General features: G+C 39.2%; 1 protein-coding gene across 4 annotated transcripts in view; it reads right to left on the bottom strand.

Moving 5' to 3' along the window:
* cpeb4b (cytoplasmic polyadenylation element binding protein 4b) overlaps positions 1-18,054 on the bottom strand; it is a 51,466-nt gene extending 33,412 nt beyond the window's left edge. For all 4 annotated transcript variants that reach the window (XM_061962572.2, XM_061962573.2, XM_061962574.2 and 1 more), the window contains exons 1-2: positions 17,611-18,054; positions 15,704-16,923 (exon numbers count right to left, since the gene is read on the bottom strand). In XM_061962572.2, the coding sequence (XP_061818556.1) occupies positions 15,704-16,876 (1,173 nt within the window). In that variant the 5' untranslated portion in view covers positions 16,877-16,923; positions 17,611-18,054. The remainder of the gene's footprint in view (positions 1-15,703; positions 16,924-17,610) is intronic.
* Between the last annotated feature and the right edge of the window lie 7,836 nt (positions 18,055-25,890).

Genomic DNA, 25,890 nt, shown 5'->3' with positions numbered 1-25,890 from the left:
CGGTAGTTTTATTACACCTAATGCTACTGTATTAATATTTTTAAGGGCGTTTAGGGTTAAGAAAAAAAATGCTTGTATGGTTAATAAAGGTTTTTATCATGGTGATAATTTGACCCTGGAACTAATTATTTTATGTACTTTATACTCTGGGGGGAAATAATTTCCAGCAACAGGAACATAGTCTGCTTGACGCTCGTAAATAAACATGACTGCACAAACACACTATACATAACCAAAAAAAAGAAAATTTCACAGAATTGGTTGACCTGAACAGATGATCCAGAGACATAACACAATAGTTGTGTTTGTCAACCTGTAAACTGTGACCACAATCCTTCTTCTATGCTCAGCATCTTTAATATGTTGTTCGTTGTTCATGCAGCACCGGGTCAGTCACACCCTGGCTTCACAGTGCAGGCCCCGCAATCTAGTACAAAACAATGTGAGGGCTCAAAAAAGCTCACAAAGTAAAATAATAAACCATGAACTCCAACGTGGGGGTCACATGTTGAAAGGGTCACAAAAACAGACCTCAGCACATGACCGAAGGGGGACTTTCTTAAAATCTGCTTTGACATTCTCCAAATTCACTACTTTTTCATCATCTCAGTAAGAAAAAATGTGGTTGGATGTACTTGTCCAACACAAAGTGAAAGGGAACACGGTAAAAACAGATGAAGGGGGAAAAAAATGATGCTTAATCTCACAGACAAACAATACAAGCAAAGGCTCATAATACCAATACCGTAATACCATTTTTTCCCTCAACTGTGTTACATGGCCTTTCCTTTTAACAACACTCAGTAAACGTTTGGGAACTGAGGAGACCAATTTTTGAAGCTTTTCATGTGAAATTATCTCCTATTCTTGCTTGACGTGTAGCTTAAGTTGTTCAACAGTCCGGTGTCTCCGTTGTGGTACTTTAGGCTTCATATTGCACCACACATTTTCCATGGAAGACAGGTCTGGACTACAGGCAGGTCAGTCTAGTATACGCACTCTTTTACTATGAAGCCACGTTGTTAACAAGTGGCTTGGCATTGTCTTGCTGAAATAAGCAGGAGCATACATGATAACGTTGCTTGATGGCAACACATGTTGCTCCAAAACCTGTATGTACCTTTCAGCATTAATGGTGCCTTCACAGATGTGTAAGTTACCCATGCTTTGGGCACTAACACACCCCCATACCATCACAGATGCTGGCTTTTCAACTTTGCGCCTAGAACAATCCGGATGATTATTTTCCTCTTTGTTTCGGAGGACACAACGTCCATAGTTTCCAAAAACAATTTGAAATGTGGACTCGTCAGACCACGGAACACTTCCACTTTGCATCAGTCCATCTTAGATGAAGGCGGCGGCGTTTCTGGGTGTTGTTGATAAATGGCTTTTGCTTTGTACAGTAGAGTTTTAACTTGCACTTACAGATGTAGCGACCGACTTTAGTTACTGACAGTGGTTTTCTGAAGTGTTCCTGATGTGGTGATATACTTTACACACTGATGTCGGTTTTTGATGCGGTACCGCCTGAGGGATCGAAGGTCTGTAATATCATCGCTTACGTGCAGTGATTTCTCCAGATTCTCTGAACCTTTTGATAATATTACAGACTGTAGATGGCGAAATCCCTAAATTCCTTGCAATAGCTCGTTGAGAAATGTTGTTCTTAAACGGTTCGACAATTTGCTCACGCATTTGTTCATAAAATGGTGACCCTCGCCCCATCCTTGTTTGTGAATGACTGAGCATTTCATGGAAACTGCTTTTATACCCAATCATGGCATCCACCTGTTCCTAATGAGCCGGTTTACCTGTGGGATGTTCCAAATAAGTGTTTGATGAGCATCCCTCAACTTTCTCAGTCTTTTTTGCCAATTGTGCCATCTATTTTGAAACATGTTGCAGGCATCAAATTCCAAATGAGCAAAAAATAAAGTTTTCCAGTTCGAACGTTAAGTATCTTCTCTTTGCAGTCTATTCAATTGAATATAGATAGAAAATGATTTGCAAATCATTGTATTCTGTTTTTATTTACGATTTACACAAAGTGCCAACTTCACTGGTTTTGTGTTTTTTATATATAGATATGGATATATAAATATATACAGTCGCATAAATGCCTGTTGCGGCTAAGATGACACAATTTTTCAGGATTTCTATGTAAACGAGGATTATGTATTGTGTAAGAATGCAACTACAATTGAGGCCGTGCCTCAATTAGTCACCATGGGCCTCGTGTAAAGAGAGTTACGAGGCTTTCCTACTAAAAATGGACGTATGATCAAATCCAGGAAAACGGCGTACGCAATGAAAAATTTGGATGTATTCTTTCATATTTCTTTCTTACATCGCAATCAACTTGAAATCCGCCACATGTGCGTGACTTGGCACGCCCAGACCACACCCCCTTATGCAAACGCAGATCATATTGAAAGTAGCCATGTGCTTGAGCTTGGCACAGTCTGACCAATCACAAGTTAAGAGGTGCTTCTTTCTCGTATTTTGAGCAAACGGAAGAGCGACTGTCAGCTAGACATTGCTGTGTCTTCGAGAACTGAACATAGGCTGAAATAAAAAAGAAATGGTCATGTCAGGAAGAAAGTCAATATAGATGTGCGTGGGCACAACTGACTAGGGGAAATTAGTGCTGCACCCCGTTTGAAAAAAGATAGTCGCTACAATAGTACATACAACTTTAAATGAGTGGAGTGAGTGATTAGCCCAATGTAAAATAATTTTCGTAATTTACAACAAACTGTGTTTATACAGTAGCCTGCTCACATGAGTCAGATTAGAGTTTCATGTGTTAATCAAACAAATTAATGAATAGATTATTCTATTACTGAAACAATCGATAGCTCAGGCAGTAAAGGCATCAGTTTGCCCTATTTAACACTCACCAGCGACAACATTAGGTACATTCTAAAACATTTTAGAACTGGAAATGGAAATTCCAGTCGTGAATCAAAATTTACCACAATAGATGGTGTACTGCCGTAAATGTACATGTACAGAAATAGACTATTTAATAGAGCAAGCATTCTGTGGATGATTTATTCCTACAATAACTTTGCATGTGACCTGGCTTAATGATGAAAAAATTAAAGTTCCATGAAAAGGTAAAGAACGGTAAAAGGAAACAATCTTTTGGAGATTGTTTTATCCTCACATCTGCATTTAAATTGCCGGGAAGTTGTCCATTTCACCCCTTCTTACTGTGTTTTTAATTACATCCTTAACAGGGAGGGAGAGGAAGCCCAAAACAGAGAAGGCAAAGGCAGATGGAAAAAAAAAGGGATAATGGAGAAAAGGGAAAAACGGAAAAGGTCTTTTCTCTCTGCCTGCCTTACCAGGAGGGCAGGAAGGGGAAGCGTTGGTCTTTTGATGCTTGTGAATATGGCTCCAGCAGGCCAAAATATTTCAAAGCCCTACTAGGATATTTAACACCCCAACTGTCAAAAACAACCTATTAGCGATTGTTCACTGAAAGCTGGTATTGTTGGGCATGTAATGGAGAAACAGAAACCTTCCTTTGCTTGGGGATTATTTAGGGATTACGCTGAACTGACTTTATTGTATGCAAGCTGCTAAAGTAAATAGAATAAGACACTTCCACATAAGACACTGCTTTGTCCTCTCTTGCTTTGTTGGGACACATGATGTGAAGACATAAGCCGGGGACTAATGAGGACCCATGCAGCCATAGGCATACTGTAGCATGAGCGTACACACGTATAGCTTCGGTCAAGGGTGTAGGAAGGGCGCAATGAAGCCATATGAGCCAGAGTTGCAGTATGAGCAGAGTGCAGCCCAGCTCAGGCCCCTCATTAGTCTAAAAACATTTCCCTCATTTAGCACCAACGTGACAAAGACCAGGGGTAATGACTGAAACCTCGGGCCTTCTGCAGCTTAATGGCTCAGTCAGAATTAGTGCTCGTAGATATGCATGGGAATTTGCATGCACATGTCATGGATAAAAGATGAAAAGCTATCTCTCATGAATGAAGGTTTTTTTTTACCATTCATATTATCCTGTTTTAATCAAGTGAGCTCTGCAGTCAAATGTTCATCTAATTGGGTAAATGACTTCTTGTGAACTGGAGGACGGAAAAAAAACAACCAGGGTGTGTGCATGACGATAAACTGTAATATCCAATTATTTTCTAGCAGTGCTTTAGCCAAAATTGTTGAGTTCCTCGTATATGGGGTAGTGGCCTTTACTCAACTTCAGAAGGTGCTAGGGATGTAACGGTAATCGGTATAATGAGAAATTGCGGTAAAATTCCAGACGGTTAGAAATATCGTTGAAATTTTTAATTACCAAAATCCATCATTTATTATTGCATTTTAGGCAACACTGCCTACCTCCTGGAAAATAAGTCACAGCAGTGCCGGCACATGCGCACTAACGTCGTTTGGCTTGAAACATGGCGGAAAGCAACTACAGACTTTTCTCCATAATTTCTTTTGGACTAAACGGAGCCGAGCGCTTTGTTCATGAGCGCACTTCTGCTATTAGAAGACAGACGCATTTGTCCCATGCTAAAAGTACCGTAGGCTGTGAAAATTGTGATTTTATATGTGAGGTATCACTCGTGTTCATTTTTGTTGGCTAAACTGTTGTTGGAGAAGAACAAAGCTTGTTTATTAAACTTATCTTTTTTTAGCCAAACTGCTTTGTTTTTTATATAGATATCAACAAGTATACACAATGTTTTTACATGTGCATTTGAAACTTACTTTAACAACCATTCATGTGACATAGCACTTTGTTAATGTTTTATTGTGTATAGTTCATTCCTTTTAGCCTGCTCAGTGGCCTTGTGGTTAGAGTGTCCACCCTGAGATCAGTAAGTCATGAGTGTGAATGTTGTCTCTGTGTTGGCCCTGCGATGATTTGGCGACTTGTCCAGGGTGTACCCCGCCTTCCGCCCGAGTGCAGCCTGAATCCAGCACCCCCGCAACCCCGAGAGAGACAAGCCGTAGAAAAATGGATGAATAGCTAAATTAGAGCAACTGAATGTGTACACTTTATAATCCATTTAGTCAACTAATCGTTAAGATAGTCGATGACTAGTCAACTATCAAAACAGTAATTAGTTGTAACCCTATTATTTAGTAGCGCAGATGTCTTAGTAGACGTTCAAAAAGGCGTCGTAGCGATGCTGGGTTTTTAGTTGGCTGATAGTTTGATTTATTGAAGCGCAGTGGGGTTTTTTCCCTTCCTATTACCAGAACATTTGGTGCAAATAGCACGGAAAATATCTTCTTCTGAAACAAGGAAGAAGTCCCACACAATGATTACAATAAATCGGGAAGTTTACAACAAGCCCTTTACAGCACAAGCAGGAGAAAAGGAATGCTTGATTTGTTCACCCTCAAACACCTGCAACACAGTATGAGTTATCTCACCTCATTGGAGCGTTTTTATTGTGTTTAGTTTTGTTTGGTTTTTTTAAATCGGTTATCTGAGATATTTTTTGTTTACTGTTTTATTTTGTATTTTATTATTTTTAACTCTTATCAGCCCAATAATTATGTTTGTTATTTATCGTGCAGCTCTGGTATTAGCAAGTAGTTTACCCCTTGTATATTCTGAATGAAGAGTCTTTTGAAGACTGACATAAAAGCATGTATTGCTCTTCTAAATGAGCAGCAAGTGAGGTGACGCCATCTCATGTGTGACATGACAAGCAAATCAAGTCGCTTTTTGCAAATACAACATTGCAATATAGAAGATCAGGCCATGGAGGGGTTAAAATCTCAGTAAAGACCTGTGACTTCAGTTATTTTTGTTATGTTATTTTCCTATTTCAAAATACTATTTTGTGGAATCATTGTAATGTGCTTAGTATCCACAGGTTATTAGCATAAATGCCATGTGGCAAGATTTCATGTATTTGCCAATTGTATGCAAATTACTCACTCCTATTACTGTCAGTCTTGTCACACAAATTAGTAGTCATCTTCGGCTTAGAAACCTTGTACAAAAATGTATTTAAGTTGCCTGAGATGGGCAGATACACATTTTGAGAACAGCAAACCCTTGTTTATCACCGTTTATTCCTGGATGTTACAGAAAGTATGAGAATGTGAACTCCTGCCTGCTCTTCTTTACTATATATATGAAGGTACTTTTTTGTCAAGACATTTTACACAGCGTTTGGATTTTTGGCAGAGAGATCTTTATTGTCAATTTCATGTCTATCCTGTCGCGTCATTTGATTGAAAAGAACATGAAACTGTGTGCCCATCTTTAATGAGCCCAGGCTCCGAGTGTTGCGGACAAAGTCTTGTCGAGTGACTCCATTGCTGCAGTAGCAAAAACAAACAAAACGGGACTGAGAAAACGCCAGGAAAGAACAAAAAAAAATTGGATTTCCTGGCAAAAATGTAAAGTTGTGACAGATAAGCAGAGGAGACTTACATAGGAGACATTAGGAGAGAAAGGGGCGGGAGGTGTGTGAAACCAACAAAAATTATTTACAAGAACTCAAATAAATGCCCTGTCAGATATTAAAACATATTTTTGGGAGAATTATTGACAATGAGAGTAATTGTTATTCTTAAATAAATAAAAATGTGCCTCAGCAAAAAGGGAACTTTTTTCATGCAAGGCAAAAGAGCTGGTGCTTGAGCAATGGTTATTACTATCTACTGTACTTCAATAATTATTAATTTAAAATAACAAAACTAAATACTGGAATGATGTGTATATATTGTATCTGCAGATGTAGTTATTTTGTCATTATTAAAAAAAGGCAGATACCTATGAAAAAAGGCCGTTACCAATAAACGTCAAAATGCCAAATATCGATCACCAATAGTACTGCCTGAGGCTGAGCCAATCAGTGGCCACGATATCGGACAGCGCGCTCTGATTGGTTTGGTCGCCTATAGTGGTCATTAATAGTACTAAAGTACTGATATTTTTACTTCCTTTAGCCATGTTTATACTTATAACAATGGTTCATTTAAAAAATGTGCAGAATATGCTTAAATGAAATATGCAGTACAGTCAAGCCGCAAACTTTGAAACGCAGTGTGGCGAGGCATGACTGTAGTTCTGATTAAAGATAATCATCTGAGGTTATTTTTGAGTTAAAATAAGCAAATAGCACTAATTCGGTGGACTGGCCCATCTGCAATGTGAAAAGAATCATAATAACTAATCTAGGAAATTGCTGCAACAATGCTGATCAGAGCATCCTTTTTAGAGTTTTCTCATTAATAATTGCTCAGCTGCCTCTCGTATTGATTGAATTGTAGTGTCTAATAATTGCACATTGAGGTTGAATAAGAGTAAGAATGCACAATACCGCTCTGCACAACACGCCACCCTTCATAAACTAGCACCATGTCCAAAGGTTATAGTGAGGATGCCAAAGCTTTAACCAACAGTTGACCAGGTGGTTTCCTGAAGACAACATCCTGCCTCGGCTTACAGTGCACAACACCTGACACAACAGCAGCTATCTAACGTTGAATTTGGAAGCAGTGTGAGGCTCGCGAAACAAGAAACGAAAGAAAAGACAACAATATAGGACACAACACAAAAACGCTCGCATTTTTTAAATGGGGGGGTAAAATCTCGGCACCAGCTGCATTAATAGCAGTTAGCAGAAGCGTCGCTGGCCAGCAGCCCAGCCCAAATACTAAAGCTGCTCTAATACAGCAGCATCACGCGCTTATACTGCAGGCTGTGCTACAGTTAGGAACACAGTGTGCTCTGCATGGATCTTGCGGTTACTTTGGTACACAGCAGCCATGACACCACATAGAGACGGTCATATATACAATACATACAAAAATAATCAAAAAATAAATGTATTGCTGTTATATCATCCTGAGAATGAGCATTGTCCATGGTGGACATTTGCTTATGGTGTATTTCTTTTGCCAGTTACAAATTTCAGGAAAAAAAAATATGTTACACAAAATACAGATGTCCACTGTAGTGGACGCTAGTTCTCGGGGGAATATGCAAAGTCACTTGCAGCAAAATTTTGTAAGATTATAACTTGGACTAAATGTTTCAATTGATTGCTGTAATGTGCTCTCTTATCCCATAAGTTAATAATTTATAATTACCACTACCTTAATTTGTGATACCTGGCACTAATACTAAAAGTAAACTAGGGATGTAACGATTAAAGGCTGAAATAAACTCTTGCATTGCGTAGCTTGCATCCGACGGCATCTTGTTTGATTTATAGTTCCTCCGTGGGGGATGGTGCCAGACTTGAAATTCTCTTCCAAAACATAAAGGGGCAGTGTCTCCAGAAAGAGCAACTGTAGACTAGATACTGTATATTTCCTTCCTGTGAAGAGTGACTATATAAAACCACTGAATCACAACATCGACTACTTTGTCCACACTGGAACTAATCATTCACAATGATCAGGTTACTTTTAATGGACAATTTACTTATAAACCAGAGGAAAATACCTTTGTGAAGATGGAATTTGAAACTTCTGAAGGAGTAGCAGCAGAGAACACTATTATTATTTGCAACAATATTTGTCTGTTTGGGACGCAGGATAAGAGAGATCTAACATGTGATTGTAAATAAACAAAACTGTTAAATAACCATTTAAGTTTTAAGTTAACGACACGGTGTTGTTGATGGTTATGTTCAGAGTTCACAAATGTTTCTAAATATACCGTGCCTGAAAGATTGATGTGAAATAAGTATTGTGTGTGAGAGAAAAAGACGTGCATGCATGGGAAAGAATATGTGTCGGAATCGAACCTGTTAGCACAAGATTGTCAATAAAATGCAAGTGTTGTACTTTCACTTTGTGACTTCTTCTGGACGACACAATAAGCTAAAAAACACACATTCAGTAATTATTTTGATAGCGCACCGCTATCAGTTTTCATGCAAATAGTTAATCGTTGTTGTTTAATTTCATACAATAATTTGCGCACTTGTTTCATACAATAATTTGCGCACTTGGAAGGTGCACGTAGGCTATGCGGGAGGCTATGCAGGGTTAGGGGAACGACGGCGTCGCCTACGCGAGCTACGCGGCGGGAGAGTATACACCAGGCTTAACGGTATTAATAATAAACTATGTTAAAACCATACGGTTATTATTACATTTCAAATTAAAATTCTCATAAAACTGTAATTGATAAATTCACTTTAAAAAACTCACAAACCGGTTATATTGCTCATTTATTGGAGAAGCAAGCTCGCCCGTTAGTTGTTAGCTAGCTTCAATGCTAACATGAATACAAGAGACATTAACGTTGTTCCACATCAGAAATTAGAAACACCATACTCCAAATTCAACTTGTATAAACACATTGCTGTCTGAGCATCTAAACTATATAATTGTTGTGAAATATATGTGTAAAGTAAATTATATTTATATAGCGCTTTTCTCTAGTGACTCAAAGCGCTTTAAAAAGTGAAACCCATTATCTAAGTTGCAATTAAACCAGTGTGGGTGGCACTGGGAGCAGGTGGGTAAAGTATCTTGCCCAAGGAAACAACGGCATGATTAGGATGGCGGCAGAAGCGGGGATGAAGATTGGAACCCTAAACTTGCTGGCACGGCCACTCTACCAACCGAACCAGTTATGCTGTCTTAAAAGAGATTAGGGTTGCACGGTATAGACAATATACAATACAGATGATATACATTGGGGTCGACAATAGAGATTTTAATACTGTCGATCTATTGTGATAATGCATGTTGATGACATAAGAAATTAACTTGCGTGAAGTCACAGAGACCGGAAGTGCAACTCTCGTTTTGTCTTTATCATAAAAAAATACTGTAAAACCTTTACAAATTAAAACGGAAGATAATCATATTCAAACACTCAACAATAATAACCGCCAACAATACTCAATTTAAATTTCATGACTTGAATATCAACCACGTATTAGTGATATTTATTATAAGCGCTAGCGTAGACAAACTATAGCAGCGCCCTCATCACTACTGTGTGTCCCTATGTTTACACCGTGTGGTCTGCTGCTTTCTCGCTTCCTTGCTCCATGGACGTTTATTCTAGGTCATTAATTAATGCCTTTCACTTGGACAGAAGAAGTCTGAGGAGGTATTCCGACAAGTTGGTACATTTTCACAGCCATTTAGGGCCCGGGAATGGCGAGAACAACACAAAAAGACGCGTAGTTCCCCCACCGCCTATTATCTTCACAGGTATTATGGTCATTCCTATCTAAATGGGAACGCACACATTCACAGCACAGAAAATTATATTTTATTATGTTTGCTGTCTTTCATGGAGTCTACAATGTAATAATCAGCGAAGAAAAAAAACGCAAATGTAATGCCTTTTTGAAAATGATCAAAATACGTAAATACGAAAGCTTATTATAAATGTGCCCGCTACTACATTACATATATACTTACTTACACCATGTATATAAAACCTCAATGGAGGTGTTTGGATGTTTTTTAAGGTCTTTATAGGCTCCATTGTAGTATTTATTTAATATTTAGAATGCAAACAAAAAAAACATACATCATCATTTCTCTTATGATTGTGGCAAAATTCAACAAAACAGTGCAGTTCCCCTTTAAGAAGCCAGAACAATATTAAATGTGTTCTTCTGCCTAGGAAAGTATATATATTTTTTGTATAAAAGTACTTTTTGATACTGTGATAATGTTAACAAGGAATTTTCATATCGTTAAACACACCAAAAATGCCAAAAACCATATAACACTCACTTATGCACGCAAGATGTTATATTATCAATGCAGTTGCTCCCCTAGTCACTTATTATTAACTGACAACCACCACCTGCAAACAGAAATAAAGAGCAAGTCAAAAGTAAGTCACTTGCTCATACATGTGCACAAACATGCTACGTACGTTACATAACTATAATGTGATTGCTCCTCCCACCTGTTATTAACGATAACCGCCACCCTACATGCAATAGAAATGGAACTCGAAGTAAGTCACATACAAGAAGGCAATTTGCTGCAATTCTGTAACATTGGCACCAGAAAACAGGCCTGGAGAGAGCACTGTGCGTGCCCAAGTCTTGGCATGGTTGACATGGCCCAGTGTGAGTGCGCCCTAAATCTGTTGTGTCGGTGCTAAAAAGGAAACTACATAAGGCTGAAGAAGACAAAACAAGTGTGGCAACACTTCCTCGTGTTTTCGATTTAATACAGAGAGATGCTCGGACCCAAGGCACAATGGTTGCCAAACAGGCTGCCTTTTGCAAGCGACTGTATGTCTGCAAGCCACAGTCACTACTTTTTCTACAGGTCACCCATACTAACCAGGATGATCGTCCTTGTGATTTCCCCAAACCAAACTGAAAGCAGAATAAAGTAATTTAGGGCAACCCTTAGCAATTATATCAAAGACTTATGAAAAAAAAATCACACAAAAATCACACTTTAAAAAGTGGATACTGTATATTAGTATACTGGGTCTCTTCTTCTGTATTAAAATGCACAAAATGCACACTCATGTTCTAGTACACTAATAAACCAAATTACAAAAGTACAAACCTATTTGAGGAAAAAAAGGCATTGCTTGTCAAAGTTGATCTTTGTAAATGGGTTAGACTTGCATAATTTCGACAGCTTTTGCACGCACACAAGTGGAGTAAGGGTCAGTTAGTGCCCATCCTCCATGTGTCCTTGCCATATGAAGAAGGCAGCGGACAATGCTACCCTGCTTAATCGGTTTCATCACAGGGAAAGACAGCCACATGCTACAGCTAGTGTAGCTTCGGCTTAAATCAGACCAGGGGATTTAGTGATGAGATTGTAATTGCGTCAAGACGAATGCAGAATTATCAGAGTTGATATTATTGTTCACAGTTTGAAAGCAAAAATAAAGACAATTGAATGAGCAAGCTAAGGGCATGTTGAGACATGTCAGGACAATGTATTTGCTGCTTGGCTCAAAGGTACAATGTGAGTCATTATTCATCATTGCAACTCGGGTAGAGCTTTAAAAGGTCAAAAACAATATGTAACGCAACACTTGCTCAACCTCTGATTTGTTATCATTTTAAAGCAATTAACGCAGAGCCGTTGTTTTACTGCCAACCTTTTTGCATGACAACACAAGGCTACTGCTATGTCGAACACATAGGTAACGGTTCCGGGTCTACGGTTATCATTAAAAACCTTTGTGTCAACACTGGTACCCTTCTGTGGTGACATGTCGACAACAATTAGGGCTAGGTACCGAATTTAGTACTTTTATAGGCACAGACTTAATTTTGTCAGTGCTACCGGTATCGAGTCACGACGCACTTGACGATGTCTGGTTGCAGACTCAACCAGCTCAAACACTTGGCAAGCAAACAAGCACTCAAGCAGCACCTGAAGATGATTTTTCATGCCAACAAAGCAAATTTGCCTGATAGAAAACACTCAAACGTACAGTAAAGCCAGGTATATACCCTTGGGTCTCGTAATTTGCATAAACAACGCTGTCTTGCTTCTCCCCTTGCAGACCCCGACTTGCACCTTCCAACAATGCTTGCTTCGCGTTAGCAGCGACACGTGTCGCGGAGCTGTGATTGGTCAGCTTTTATAACAGCGATTTCCACATACCGGGATTGGTAGCATATCGATTCAAAATGGGAAAGGTACCAAAAAGATACTTATCACTAATAACAATACACAAAAAACTGAAAAAAGGCAACAAAAAAAAACCTAAATCATTAATTATAGATCCCGTCCTATTGTGGCCCTCAAAAACCTTCAAAAATCTGTCAATAGAATACTTCACTAAATATATTTGTTCTTTCGAGTTTAACAAAAAAAAATGCAAATCTTTTCAACTTTAATACTATCTGATCGTGCCAAATATTATACACTGTACTATAAAAATATATTTTGTGAAGAAAAAAAATAAAAACTGCTTGTCACCTTTACTTATTATTTCAAAGCATGTTATTCATCAATTTCATCATATAATCTAATCAAATGCATTGGCAATTGTGTAATATCATGAGGTGATTATACATTTATTTTAGTTCTGTCAAATGACAGATTTTTTTTAAATCAGATGCATCACACTTTAATTTTGATTAATCATGATTAATCATAGGCTATTATTACCCGCATGCATAATTTAAATTATTTTTTTAAAATCGGCCCTCTGGAGGCAGGCATTATTGCGATGCGGCCCTCAATATAAACAAGTTTGGATTTTATGGATGCGCAAAAAATTCAAGTCTCATGTGATTTAATGAAGTTACGCAAGATTTACCACTCGTTTGTGAGACTACGCTATGCTAATGCTATGTATCGGTTTCCCTAGATGCTCACTGCGCTATGGTCTCACAATGCTTGCTGTAGTCTGACTATGTGTACTTTTAAAGGGACCATATTATGCAAAACAAGATTTCTAACCAGGTGGTACCTACTTATGTGTATTTGGTATCTAAATCCCGGAAATTTTAAATCAAACCATGGAGGCATTGCAGGTATTTATAAAACATCTTGCCTTCCGTCATACTTCAAACGAGCCGCTTAAAATTTGCTCTGTCCTGTGACGTTGTCTGCCCTATTTCGTCAGCGGATATCTCCATATATTTGCGCGAGTCCGCCATTGTAGTCCGCCCTGCAATCAGTAAGCTTATTTTTCGCTATCCTCTCGTTGAGGGCCAGACTGGCTTGTACATGGACATGCATCTTCTGCTGTTAGCATTTCTAATACAAAGTAGTGTATTGTTCGAACTTCTGTCAGTAGCCCCGCTATGGAAGCGCTAAAAATAACAACAAATATGACGTGGAGAAGACGCAGTCAAAGTGGAACCACGTAAATAAGACCTCCCACAAAACGGCGCACCCTGAGGAGCCGGTCAGAAAGCGGCTTATATACGGTTTGTAAGACAAAATCTATGCAAAATTTTCACCAAATAACCATATGTAGACAAGTGTTTTTCAAACTTTTTTCACCAAGTGCCACCTCAGAAAAAACTTGGCTCGCAGGTACCACCATAACGACCAACATTAAAACACAGTAGCGCAGTAGGCCTAAGTATTTATCAAAAACAAAACAGAGGTTTTATTTAACAAGTCTATTTAATATTTTTGGCCAATGTAAAATGACATACAGTTTGAACAGTAACACTGTATTTGCATATAGGAAAATTAAACACAGTACTTTAATCAAGCGATTCTTTGGTGTACGACTAGTTTAAGATGTAGACCACAAAGTGTTTTAAATGTCGAAAAAAATCATAATATGACCCCTTTTGTGCAACGATGCTATGCTACTGCTGTGTCGCATTGAGATCAATTTTAACGTCTACGGTAATAAACCCATTTGTCTTAAAGTTAAGCTTTTTTGTGTAGATGCTTACTGAGCTGAAATCTCTCAGATTTAACTGTTTGACTGAAAATGCTTTATTTGACAAAGCTATTTTAATGCTATGTCACATTGATGTCCATTTCTGGTTTTATGACTTTCATCACAATTCTTTAGGCTCGAATTTAGATGCTCACTGAGCTGGAGTTTCATGTAATCTGATTAAGTGTTGCCAGATTGACACCCATCCATGATGGGCATAGGCATATTCATTGTGGATATTTGTGCTAGTTTACACATTTTACAGAGAATATTTGCCATTCCACTGTGAATACGAATGAATGAATATGAATGGGGCAAATGAGTGTGGGTGTAAGGGTTGTGGCTACAAAGACAACAAAAAGGAAGTGATTGTGCACTTACATTAAGTGCATATGTAATAATGAATTCAAAATACCTGATTTTCACAGAACACTACCAGAAAATATAGGCAAAAGGTGGCGGTGGCTGTGTACAGTAGTTAGAGAGGTCATGAGGCTGAGCTGGGGAGCATCATCCCTCAAGCCCCACCCTCCTTGAACTACACATTCAATCATCCTGGCGAATCAATACAATGAATTTATCTTCATGCTCCCTTTACCGTCAATCCTAATCAGGCCTTTCCTGCAATTATGTGTGCACTTTTCAGTCTTATAGAAATTGAATTAATACACTATACTACCAGATGCATACTGGTTTATTAATAAACACAATCATGAGTCTCCATTTCTATGGATACAATATTGTTGATACCTTGTAGTACATAAGAAGTATAATAGTTATTTACTTAAATCACAATAAGTGCATGATCTCTCGTTTTATCCTATACCCTTCACTGCACCCTTGATAAAGCCCCCCGCCGCCCCTCATATGTGGCACACTGCAACGTTGCAGTGACACAAGCACATTAGTCACCACAGACACGCAATGCAAGCACAGAAGTACGGGGAAAAAACAGATTTATAAGCCCACACATCAAGCGACGCGCCTTGTTAATTCCTGCACAACCCCCTCCCTGAATAGCAGCGGTATCACCTTTACGGTTGTAAATTACCATTGAACGTGGGATAGTGTTTTATTTATTATTTTGTCATGTATGTGGCATCCTCTATCAACTGTGGTCACAGAGCTTTGGAAGACAAACATGTAATACAGATACACTCAAAGCTTTATAATCATCACATTGTTGCTAAATCCCACCCTTGCCTCTGCAAAGATGGTTGACGGCGGCCATGTTTCTCAACCAATATTGCTCGTATTTCAGACTTGCGCCTGTCGGTCCCATTTTTTACAACTATTTGGATAAACAACCTTATGTTTTACATAACTGTATTAATTAAGATACATTCAACTCAAGTGATAATGTAAAATGAAAGCACTATGTACCTGGAAAGGGAAGATGTTATCACTGCGTCCGACTCCATCATCCATCCAGGACTTGGGATTGAAGCCCCCGGGGTTGTTGCGAGGGTACTTCTGGGACGCAACGTGGTTGTTCAGGAAGGTCTTCTTCAGCGGAGAGATAGAGTTGATAGGGGTCATACCGCCATTGAGGCCTCTGCGATAATCTCGGCCCTGAGATCCTCCCCAGCCGCCGCCGCCACTTCCGTACCCACCTCCAGGACTCCAGGAGGTAGAGGACCCCGGGGAAGGCGAGGTGCTCTGGTAGCTGGCCGGCCCCCAGGGCGAGGGGGGCTTGCTCAGGCTGTTGGACAAATGCGGCAACTGGTTGAAGGCCGGATTCCTGTGCGGGAAGGGCGGAGGAGGGTGCGGCGAGGCGGGCGAGCGCCGGTGCTGCTGGTGTTGATTGTGGGGGTGCTGGAAGTGGGGGTGCGGCGGGGGCGCCGGGTGGTGTTGCGAGAGGGCGGCGCCTGGTCCTATTTGAGGGGAAAAGTTGCCGCCGAACCCCGGGCTGACGTGGTGCGAGAAATTCTGGAACAGCAGCGGCCCGTTGTTGGCGGAGGCTGGGTTGAAGAAGCTGACGTCCTCGTTGATGATGGTCGACGGCGCCGGCGGGATGGCCGCCGACCAGTTGTTGAAGCCGGTGAGCGACGATGAGGTGGTACTAGATTGGACCGGGCCCCCTAGACCAGAGGTCTCCTGGTAGTCAAAGCCTGTCAGCACAGGAGACTCCAGACGGATCTGCTTGTCTTTCCCGGCATCAGGCACACCGTTGTCCGTCTTGCCTTCCTCCGACCGGCCCTTCTCCAGTTCTGAGATGATGATGCCGCCCCCTCCTCCGCCGTCCTGGTGACTCCCGGGGGACAGCTGCTTTTCTTGCGTTTCTTGCATTTCTTGCTGCTGCGCTTTGGGCTTGTCGGGCCCCCCCAGTATTTCATCCTGCACGCTGCTGTGGGTGGCAGAGGCCGGGAAGAGCCAGGGAGAGCCCGCCGTGGTGCCATTTCCCGCGGCTGTGGTGCTGTTTATGAACGCAGCGGGGCTCTGCGACACATTCTGGTGGTGGTGTGGGGGCTGCAGATGCGGGTGGATTCGGACCGGGAATGCGGACTTGTTGCCAGTGTTGTTTTGAACTAGGACTCCAAAGCCGTAATCCCCCATTTGTTTGCTCCCCCCACACACAAATAGTATCCCGTGATCGTGTGGTCCTATGGAGAGAAGAACACACAGCAAGCACGATAAGCAGTCACTACAAATTTTTAATTCTCCCTACTGGATTTTTACTTTAGCCATTTATAGAATCCCCAGATATATGGCGACCAACCCCAATGAGCACATCCTCACCCTGACCAAATTAGCTGTTTTAACGCCTGTGTGCAAAGCAAACATTATACATCTTCAGCTAATTATAACCGCATGACGTTGCCAACTTGTCCACGGACAGCTGAGCTGCTGGCAGCCAATGTGCTGCTTTAGCTCTTAGCTCTGATGTGACGAGGCGACACATTTGCTATTTTGGAGACGTTTGCTTGACGCAAACTGACACGCCAGGTTTTTTGTTTTGTTGTTTTTTAAGGGAAACGCCGTGACGACGTTTTAAATGACTTCACGATTTTGACGTGTGGAGATACTTGAAACAAAATAAAACCAAAAAAAAAAAAAAAACGTACGACCTTGTTTGACAGCTGTCAAGACTCTCCTCTTTCATCGGCTAGCTAAAGAAATACGCACCGTGAAGATGTACTCATGGTTTTGATCGTTAATAAAATGAGAAAGAAACGATTTGTAACCGGTTAAAAAAACTGACGGGCTAATATGGGTTAGTACTAGCTATAGCTTTGTAGCTTCTAGCTGTTAGCATGCTAGCTGGCTGCGATCGAATATAAGTGTTTCACCTTCTGATCACCACCTCCGACCTCTTTGTCGAGAACCTTCCGTCGGCTTGACAGCAAGGTGTCGTCCCTGGAAGGATGTCTTCGATGCAGGCAGGGGGCGATTTAAAAAGCTGAGTGCTGTCGGTCAGCTTCTTTTTTTTTTTTCTCTTCCTCCCTTCTCTTGACGTGTCCTGCCTGCTCAATGACACCGCTCTGCCTGCACTGTGGACCGTGTCATCCGAGGGCTTCGTGGCAACGCGTCAAATGCACTCCGCTGCGGGTGGGTCACGAGTCTTATTCGGTCGCTTTCATTTTTTTGCTGTAATATTTTTTTTGTTAATCTGCCTGCTTCCTTGTGTGCGTGTGTGCGCGCTCTTTGGCTGCCCCCCTCTACTGAAGCCGACCGTGGCCGAATGACAGTGAGGGATCAGCCGAAACACACTTCCGCTTCTGGCTCCGCCTCTTCCCTTGCGTCCACGCCCACCGGCAGCCACACCTCGGCCTTTTATTGGCTGAAAAACCGGCAGCTTCGCTCTGACCCCGCCTACTATCGTCCCAAAGATGCATGAACAATACACTCATGATTTTTCACTAGAAGGGCACGAACGATCTGATGGAATTTTTTTATTATTAGCACGACCTGTCTTTTGACAAATCCACCGTGTGAAAAATTATAGAGGAGGCAGTGTACTATTGTTTTTTTCTATTAATATTTTAATCTGTCAATAGCACTACACAGAAGGTGGAAAATTTTGATTGATTGATGGATTGAGACTTTTATTAGTAGGTTGCACAGTGAAGTACATATTCCGTATAATTGACCACTAAATGGTAACACCCGAATAAGTTTTTCAACTTGTTTAAGTCGGGGTCTACTTAAACTGATTCATGATACAGATATATACTATCAGATAATATACTATCATCATAATACAGTCATCACACAAGCGAATCATCAGGGTATATACATTGAATTATTTACATTATTTACAATCCGGGGTGTGGAGGGGTCATCAACTATTGAGAACAGAGAAATGGACATTGAAACAGTGTAGGTCTGACTTGGTAGGATATGTACAGCAAGTAGTGGAGAGAGAGAGAGAGAGAGAGAGAGAAAGAGAGAGAGACAGAGAGAGAGAGAGAGAGAGAGAGAGAGAGAGAGAGAGAGAGAGAAAGAGAAAGAGAGAGAGAAAGAGAGAGACAGACAGACAGACAGACAGACAGACAGAGAGAGAGAGAGAGAGAGAGAGAGAGAGAGAGAGAGAGAGAGAGAGAGAGAGAGAGAGAGAGAGAGAGAGAGAGAGAGAGAGAGAGAGATATCATAATTTCTTTGTATATTTTTAATATCTCCTGCACTGCAAAAAAGACCTGTCTATATATAAGATAGAACGACTAAATTTTAGGAAAAAAACACTAAAAATTAGTCAAGTTAACTCGTTGAATGGACAGAGAATTGTACTTAAGAAGATTTGTGAATTTAGAAATTAGCATGACTTTTAATAAACAAGCATTCTCCAACTTGCAATTCTTAAATTAAGCACCCTCGAGATGTTGCGGAATCTTTAAGCAAGATTTTCTTCTTTGAGGGGTGGAAAAAACAAAATATTTTACTTGAATATTTTCTCAATTTGAACATTTTTAAACTAGAATTTAAAAAATATATATTTATGTTAAAATTTAAAAAAATAGTCCACGATTAAAAATAAAAAAAATTGTCCACGATTAAAAACAAGTAAATAGCTCATACAACTAAATACATTTCTTGAAATACAATTATAAATCTTGGCAAGTGACAAATAATTTACAGTCTATACAATGGATTTTTTGCAAGCACTCATTACCAAAATACAATTCTTCCTTGCACACAGATATTTTTTCCAGGTGTTCCACAAACAGTGGGGCAGGGCACTTGCAGTATAGGTGTCATGTGTAATGCCTGATCGATACACAAGCTTCCAGTGGTGTGCCGTTAGGGCCAGCAAGGCCTTATCTGCTGGCCTAACATGAATCATGATCATAGAATAATAAAAGTTAATTGTAATCTACTTTCCATAAAGTATTCATTATATTTTCTTCATGTCTTATTAGGCTCCAGTGTTGCTTGGTTTTACGTTAGAGCTTTTATCCAATCAGAATTCAGCTAGCTTGTTGCCAGGGCTGTATGAATTCTGCCGGATAGACAGTTGATAAGACAGTTGCGATAGCCAATCAGATCTCGAGTTGTTGACAGTAGCCCATCTAGGTAGCCTTATGCTAAACGTGACTGTGATTGGATTTTCACTAGTCACTACCAAGTGAGAATCCAATCACAAATTGTAATTTGTGAAAAGCAGGAAGCGGCACCGGAGCCATACCCGGCCAACAGAGAAATCACCGGTTCACACTTTTTTAACTCACAAGAAGTTTAAATATTTTATTTATTAATTTTTCCACATTTAATGTGTTAAACAATTATTTACATTTTGACAGTATAACAAGGTATGTTTTAAATGCTAATGCGGGTTTATTGATTTTCAAATGTGCCGAAATATAGCCTGTTTGGTACACTGTAGTGAAGTGAAGTGAATTATATTTATATAGCGCTTTTCTCTAGTGACTCAAAGCGCTTTACATAGTGAAACCCAATATCTAAGTTACATTTAAACCAGTGTGGGTGGCACTGGGAGCAGGTGGGTAAAGTGTCTTGCCCAAGGACACGATGGCGTAAGCGGGGATCGAACCTGGAACCCTAAAGTTGCTGGCACGGCCGCTCTACCAACCGAGCTATACCGCCCCCCCACTGTAGAGGTAATTCAATGTCCAGTAGTGCGTAAATGTGTTTCTGTATAGCATTTCTCCAGCCGTGGTCATGTGGTGACATCAATTACGGTATTTTGAGAGGTATTTATTAAAGTCGGACTAAGTAGGACATCACTGAAGGCCTAGGTGGGAAACGCACAGTCCGCCACTGCAAGCTTCCAGCTACGGGGCCGCAATAATGAATTAATCGACAGTCTGACCAGGGAAATATGAGGAAGTATACATAGCCCTTGGGTTTACTACTGTTGGTAATGAGGGTATACTATTAAAGTTAAAGTTAAAGTACCAATGATTGTCATACACATACTAGGTGTGGTGAAATTTGTCCTCTGCATTCGACCCATTCCCTTGTTCACCCCCTGGGAGGTGAGGGGAGCAGTGAGCAGCAGCGGTGGCCGCGCCCCGGAATCTGATATATGATATATATATGATAACCTTAGGTAGAATACATTTGAATCAATTCCTACTCAATAGCAAGCTTGACAAATACAGATACGTTATCAGGTTATCTATAGAATGGATATTTGACTAAATTGGGGGCCACATTTCCAGAAAGCTAAACACCAGAGAACCAGCGATCTCTACAGTAGACATTTAATTTTGGTCCATTTCAGCTCCGAGAGGGACAAGCGATAGAACATGGGTGGATGGATGGATAGATGTTTTGTCAGAGTTACAGGAGCGCTCTGCTGTTTTTGAGGACCTTCTGTAAAAAAGCTAGTCAAATACCATCTCTATGACAACACAGTTTTTAAGAATCTCCTGCAAAAATGTGAGTCTCGCAAGTTTTTGAAGTGAACTCGCGGGCGAGTTAAATAGCGAAAATGATAAAAAAGGGAAAAACTAAAATGGAACCTTGAACAACACTATTAGTATAACTAAAGAAGTGTAAACAAATGATGACTGACTGCATCTGAAATAAACAAGCTTTAGCAAAATCTTAGTTACATAAAGCACATCACGAAAAAAAAAATGTAACTGCCAAAAAGAAAGGGGACTTAAAGGAGTGCCTGGAGGTTATGTAAATCACCAGCTTTGATCCCAGTGTTTTTTGTTTGCTAGTGAGGTTAAAATGTCAATGCAAGTATCTGCCAATGTGTTTACAGCAGCCCAAATTCCTCTATACAACAGGAGCCCTCTAGTGTTTTTAAGAATTTGCTGCAAAAATGTTTGTCTCCTAAGTTTTGAACTGAACTGGGGGACCATAAGGTGTCATTAGATTTGGCTCCGAGCCACCTGTTGAAAAACCCTGCTGTGTAGTTTTTAAATTTAGGGGGCGTGGAAAAAAAATAACGTCTCCTAACAGGGAGGGTGATAAAAAATAGTTGAGGCACAAGACGAAATTGGGAATATGGGCCTGAGTTGACCCATCAATGTTTGGCTTTCTGATGTAGCATCAAAGCCATGCGTTCCTGTTCTTTTTGAAAGGCACCAACATTGAAAAAGGGGGAGGAATTAGACGCGGCAAATTTTCTACTTTCAAAGGTATAGCGTCAAAGCCATAGAGTATGAAGTCTTTTTTACACTGCCTGTAAAAGACAACATTTTTTGTATATTTTTCGACGTAGTTTGTTTTGTATAAAAGGCACCAACATGGAATGCTGAGAGGAAGCTGACCTGGCAATTTTCTGCCTTTGAAGGTGGCATCACAGCCGATGCGTCTGTAAAAAACTGACCTTTCTTTACGCTGGGGTTTTAAAGGGAAGTGCTTCTGTGTGCGGAACAAATAATGCATGCAATTATTTTTCGGGTGGGTTTTGCTATGTAAAATATTCTGCGAGATCTCTGTGTGAAAGGAGCTTATGAAATATTTCCTTAAATAGAAGTCTGCATATACACTGCACCTCAAACAAGACCTGTAGTTTGTCCTTCTATGGTGCCCATATGTACTCTAATTAAATTACGAGTTCAGTTCAGTTTTCAGTTTATTTCGAACATGCATACAATACGATTACAATGTAATGCATTACATATTTCCAGTTGTTTCATTACGGCACATCCGGAAGAAGCAGAGCTTATTTAATCCTACCCCTTTTTACATCATAGCAATTGTATCCCATTTCCTTGTTCTCTGTTTGTAACAGAACAGTGAATAAATAAGTAATATACCACAAATAAGTAAACAAATATTAAATAATCATTATCTCAAAAAAAATAAGGTTCAAGATTATCATTATAGTTGTTCTTCTTTGTACTTTGTGAACATTTGTAGTCTGAACAGTCTCTTAAACTGAATCATATTAGTCCTTTGTTTGATTTATTTGCTTAATTCATTCCATAATTTAATTACATATATGGACATGCTAAAGGTTTTAAGTGTTGTACGCGCATACAAATGTTTTAAATGAGATTTTCCTCTAAGGTTATATTTCTCCTCTTTTGTTGACAAGAATTGTTGTACATTCTTGGGTAGCAGGTTATGGTTCGCTTTATGCATAATTTTAGCTGTTTGCAAATGCACCAAAACGTTGCATTTGAATATTTTTGATTCAATAAACAAAGAGTTTGTATATTATTCTCTATATCCAACATTGTGTATTATTGTAATTTATCTTTTTAGTAACACCGTTAGTGAATGAAGCGCACATTTGTAGTTGTTTCCCCATATTTCTACACAATAACTCAGATATGGTAACACGAGTGAGCAGTAGAGAATATGAGTTTTGATCGCTTTATTCATTATTGACGTGTTTCTTGCTATTTTATGTCATATATTTTTCATGAGGTTTCCAGTTCATTTTATCATCTATTATTACACCCAAAAATGTGTTTTCTTTTACCCTTTCAATATCTACTCTGCCTATTTGTATTTGTGTTGGACTTTCACTTCTACTGTTACCAAATAACATTATTTTAGTTTTACTGAGATTCAAAGATAGTCTCTTTTTGTCAAACCATCTTTTTAATTTGTTTATTTATTCTGTTATTTGTATTAGCTTCTGTGTGTTCTCTTCTGAACAAAACACAGTTGTATAATCTGCCAATATTACAAACTTAAAAGTCCTTTGTAACTTTACAAATGTCGTTTGTATTAAGATTGAACCATTTTGGTCCCTGTATTGATCCCTGTGGTACGCCACAAGATATTTTCAGCTCTGTAGATGTGTGTTCGCCTCTCTTCACGTATTGCTTCCTGTTGGTTAAGTAGCTTCTAACCCTGTTCAAGACCAACCCTCTGATTTCGTACCTTTCTAATTTGTTTATTAAGATACCGTGATTAATTGTGTTAAATGCTTTTGTTAAATCCATAAACACTGCAGCAGCACATTTTTTTGCTATCTATTGCATTGGTAATCTCTTCCGTTAATTCGATTAATGCCATTGATGTTGAAATGTTGGCTCTGTAGCCATATTGGTTGTCTGGGAGTGTTTCATTTTTATTTATGAATTTGTCCAATCTGTTGTTAAACAGTTTTTCAATAATTTTAGAAAATTGTGGGAGAAACAGGTCTATAGATTGTAAATTGGTGTTTGTCACCAGTCTAATAAATTGGTACAATTTTTTCTATTTTCATTTTGTCTGGGAATTTTCCTGTTCGAAATGATATATGTTAAAGGTTCTGAAATCTCTTCAATAACCCTTTTTATCATGTCCATATCAATTCCGTTACAATCAGTTGAGGTCTTTGATTTACATTTTTTCACAATATTGCTTATTTCCTCTTTTGTCACACCTTCGAGTAACATCGAGTAGGGATTTCTGTCTATAGTGACTCGAGATCTGTAATATTTTCCTCCAGATTTGGTCCAATGTTCACAAAATACTTATTGAAGCTTACAACCACTTCGTTCATATTGTCATTTTTTACATTTCCATATGAGAAGTATTTAGGATAGTCCTTCTTCGCACCATTTTTAATACCGGTAATGCTATTTAGGATTGCCCCATGTTGCTCTCATATTGTTTTTGTTTCGATCTAAAAACTGACTGTAATATTCTTTCCTACGTGTTCGTAGTATGCCAGTTAGCGTGTATACGTTTTGGACTTGTTTTCTGCCTCTGTAGATCTTGGTGTTATGAATGTTCAATATAATGTATTCTTCTTGTTGCAAGCATTTTTTAGTCGTTTTGTCATCCATGGTTGATTGTTTTTATTTTGCTTCTTACTAAGTTGTTTCAATGGACAGTGTTTGTCATAAAGCATCTCGAAGGTATTAAAAAAATACCATATGCATCATCTACATCATTTTCACTGTATACATTGTCCCAACTTTGATTTCTCAGATCATTCTTGAAAGCTGTCATACTTTGTTCTGTGCATATTCTTCTATCATCTAGAAAACAAACAAATTGTCCAGTCCCGAGTTAATAGTACTAAAAACTTGAAATTATCTTTTAAAGGGGAACTGCACAATTTGCTCACAATCTTTATGTAAGAGAAAAACACAATTTTTGTTCCTTCTTTTTATGCATTCTCAATCATAAATAAATGCAATCAAAAGTCTGCTTACAATGGAGTCTATGGAAGTCGCTCTATTCTGCCTATAAAACCCCTAAAAAAACATTTACCTCCATTAATGTTTTATATACATGATGTAAGTGTATATGTAATGTAGTAACTGGCACATTAATAATAACATTTAATATTTACGTATTTTGCTCAATTTAAGCGTATGCGGCGCATTAATTTCAAAAACGCATCACGATGTTCGCTTTTTTTACGACAACATCACTGATTACTACTCACTGCAGACTTCATGAGAGCCAACAAACATAAAAAAACATCACTTACTGTACAATGTCTGCTGTCATAAGGATACCAGTTGATAGAATCTTGGGATATTCCTGTTTATGTGAAGAATTACTAATGATCCTTGTCAAGAAAAGGGGGTGGAACCAAGCGTTTTTTCGTGTCGCTCTCGCCCTTCCCGGGACTAAATTGTCTGTCAAAGTGTACCAGCATGCCGTAATATGTCCTCATCCTTCTACTATCCAGGTGAGATGCAATATGTATGATGTACAACAACTTCCATAAGCAAGGAAGCAGCCTACCACTCTATGATGTCAATATAGGCACACAAGCTAGTGATCAGGGCACCACTATAAATAGTTTGTCTGTGTTAGCAATTAAAATAACAATATCACTAATACATGGTTAATATTCAAGTCACAAAATGTAAATGGATGTTGGCGGTTTTTGAATGGTAATTTATTGCGTTTTATGAGCGGAATAGAGGACCTCCCATTGGCTCCGTTGTAAGTGGACTTTTATTTAGGTTTATTTGAAAATTAGAATGCATTAGGAAAAATAGATCCGTCGTCATGTCTTTCATAATGGTTGTGAACAACAGGCAAAAATACAAAATTCCCCTTGGAGGTACACGTACTAAAGATACAAAAAAAACATCTATCTGCGATTAAGCACATTTTTTTATTTTTAATCGCAATTAATTACAAGTTAAAAAGGCTGTTTGCAACTTCCTGACAGTTACATTTTCTTGAAACCACCCATCCATCCATTTACCACCGCTTTTCTCGAACCAAAAAATATAACAAGAACA

The sequence above is a fragment of the Nerophis lumbriciformis genome, linkage group LG09, assembly GCF_033978685.3.
Source record: "Nerophis lumbriciformis linkage group LG09, RoL_Nlum_v2.1, whole genome shotgun sequence".
Taxonomy (NCBI): Eukaryota; Metazoa; Chordata; class Actinopteri; order Syngnathiformes; family Syngnathidae; genus Nerophis; species Nerophis lumbriciformis.
The sequence above is the reverse complement of the archived record's forward strand: the minus strand, read 5'-3'. Positions and strand labels throughout refer to the sequence as shown.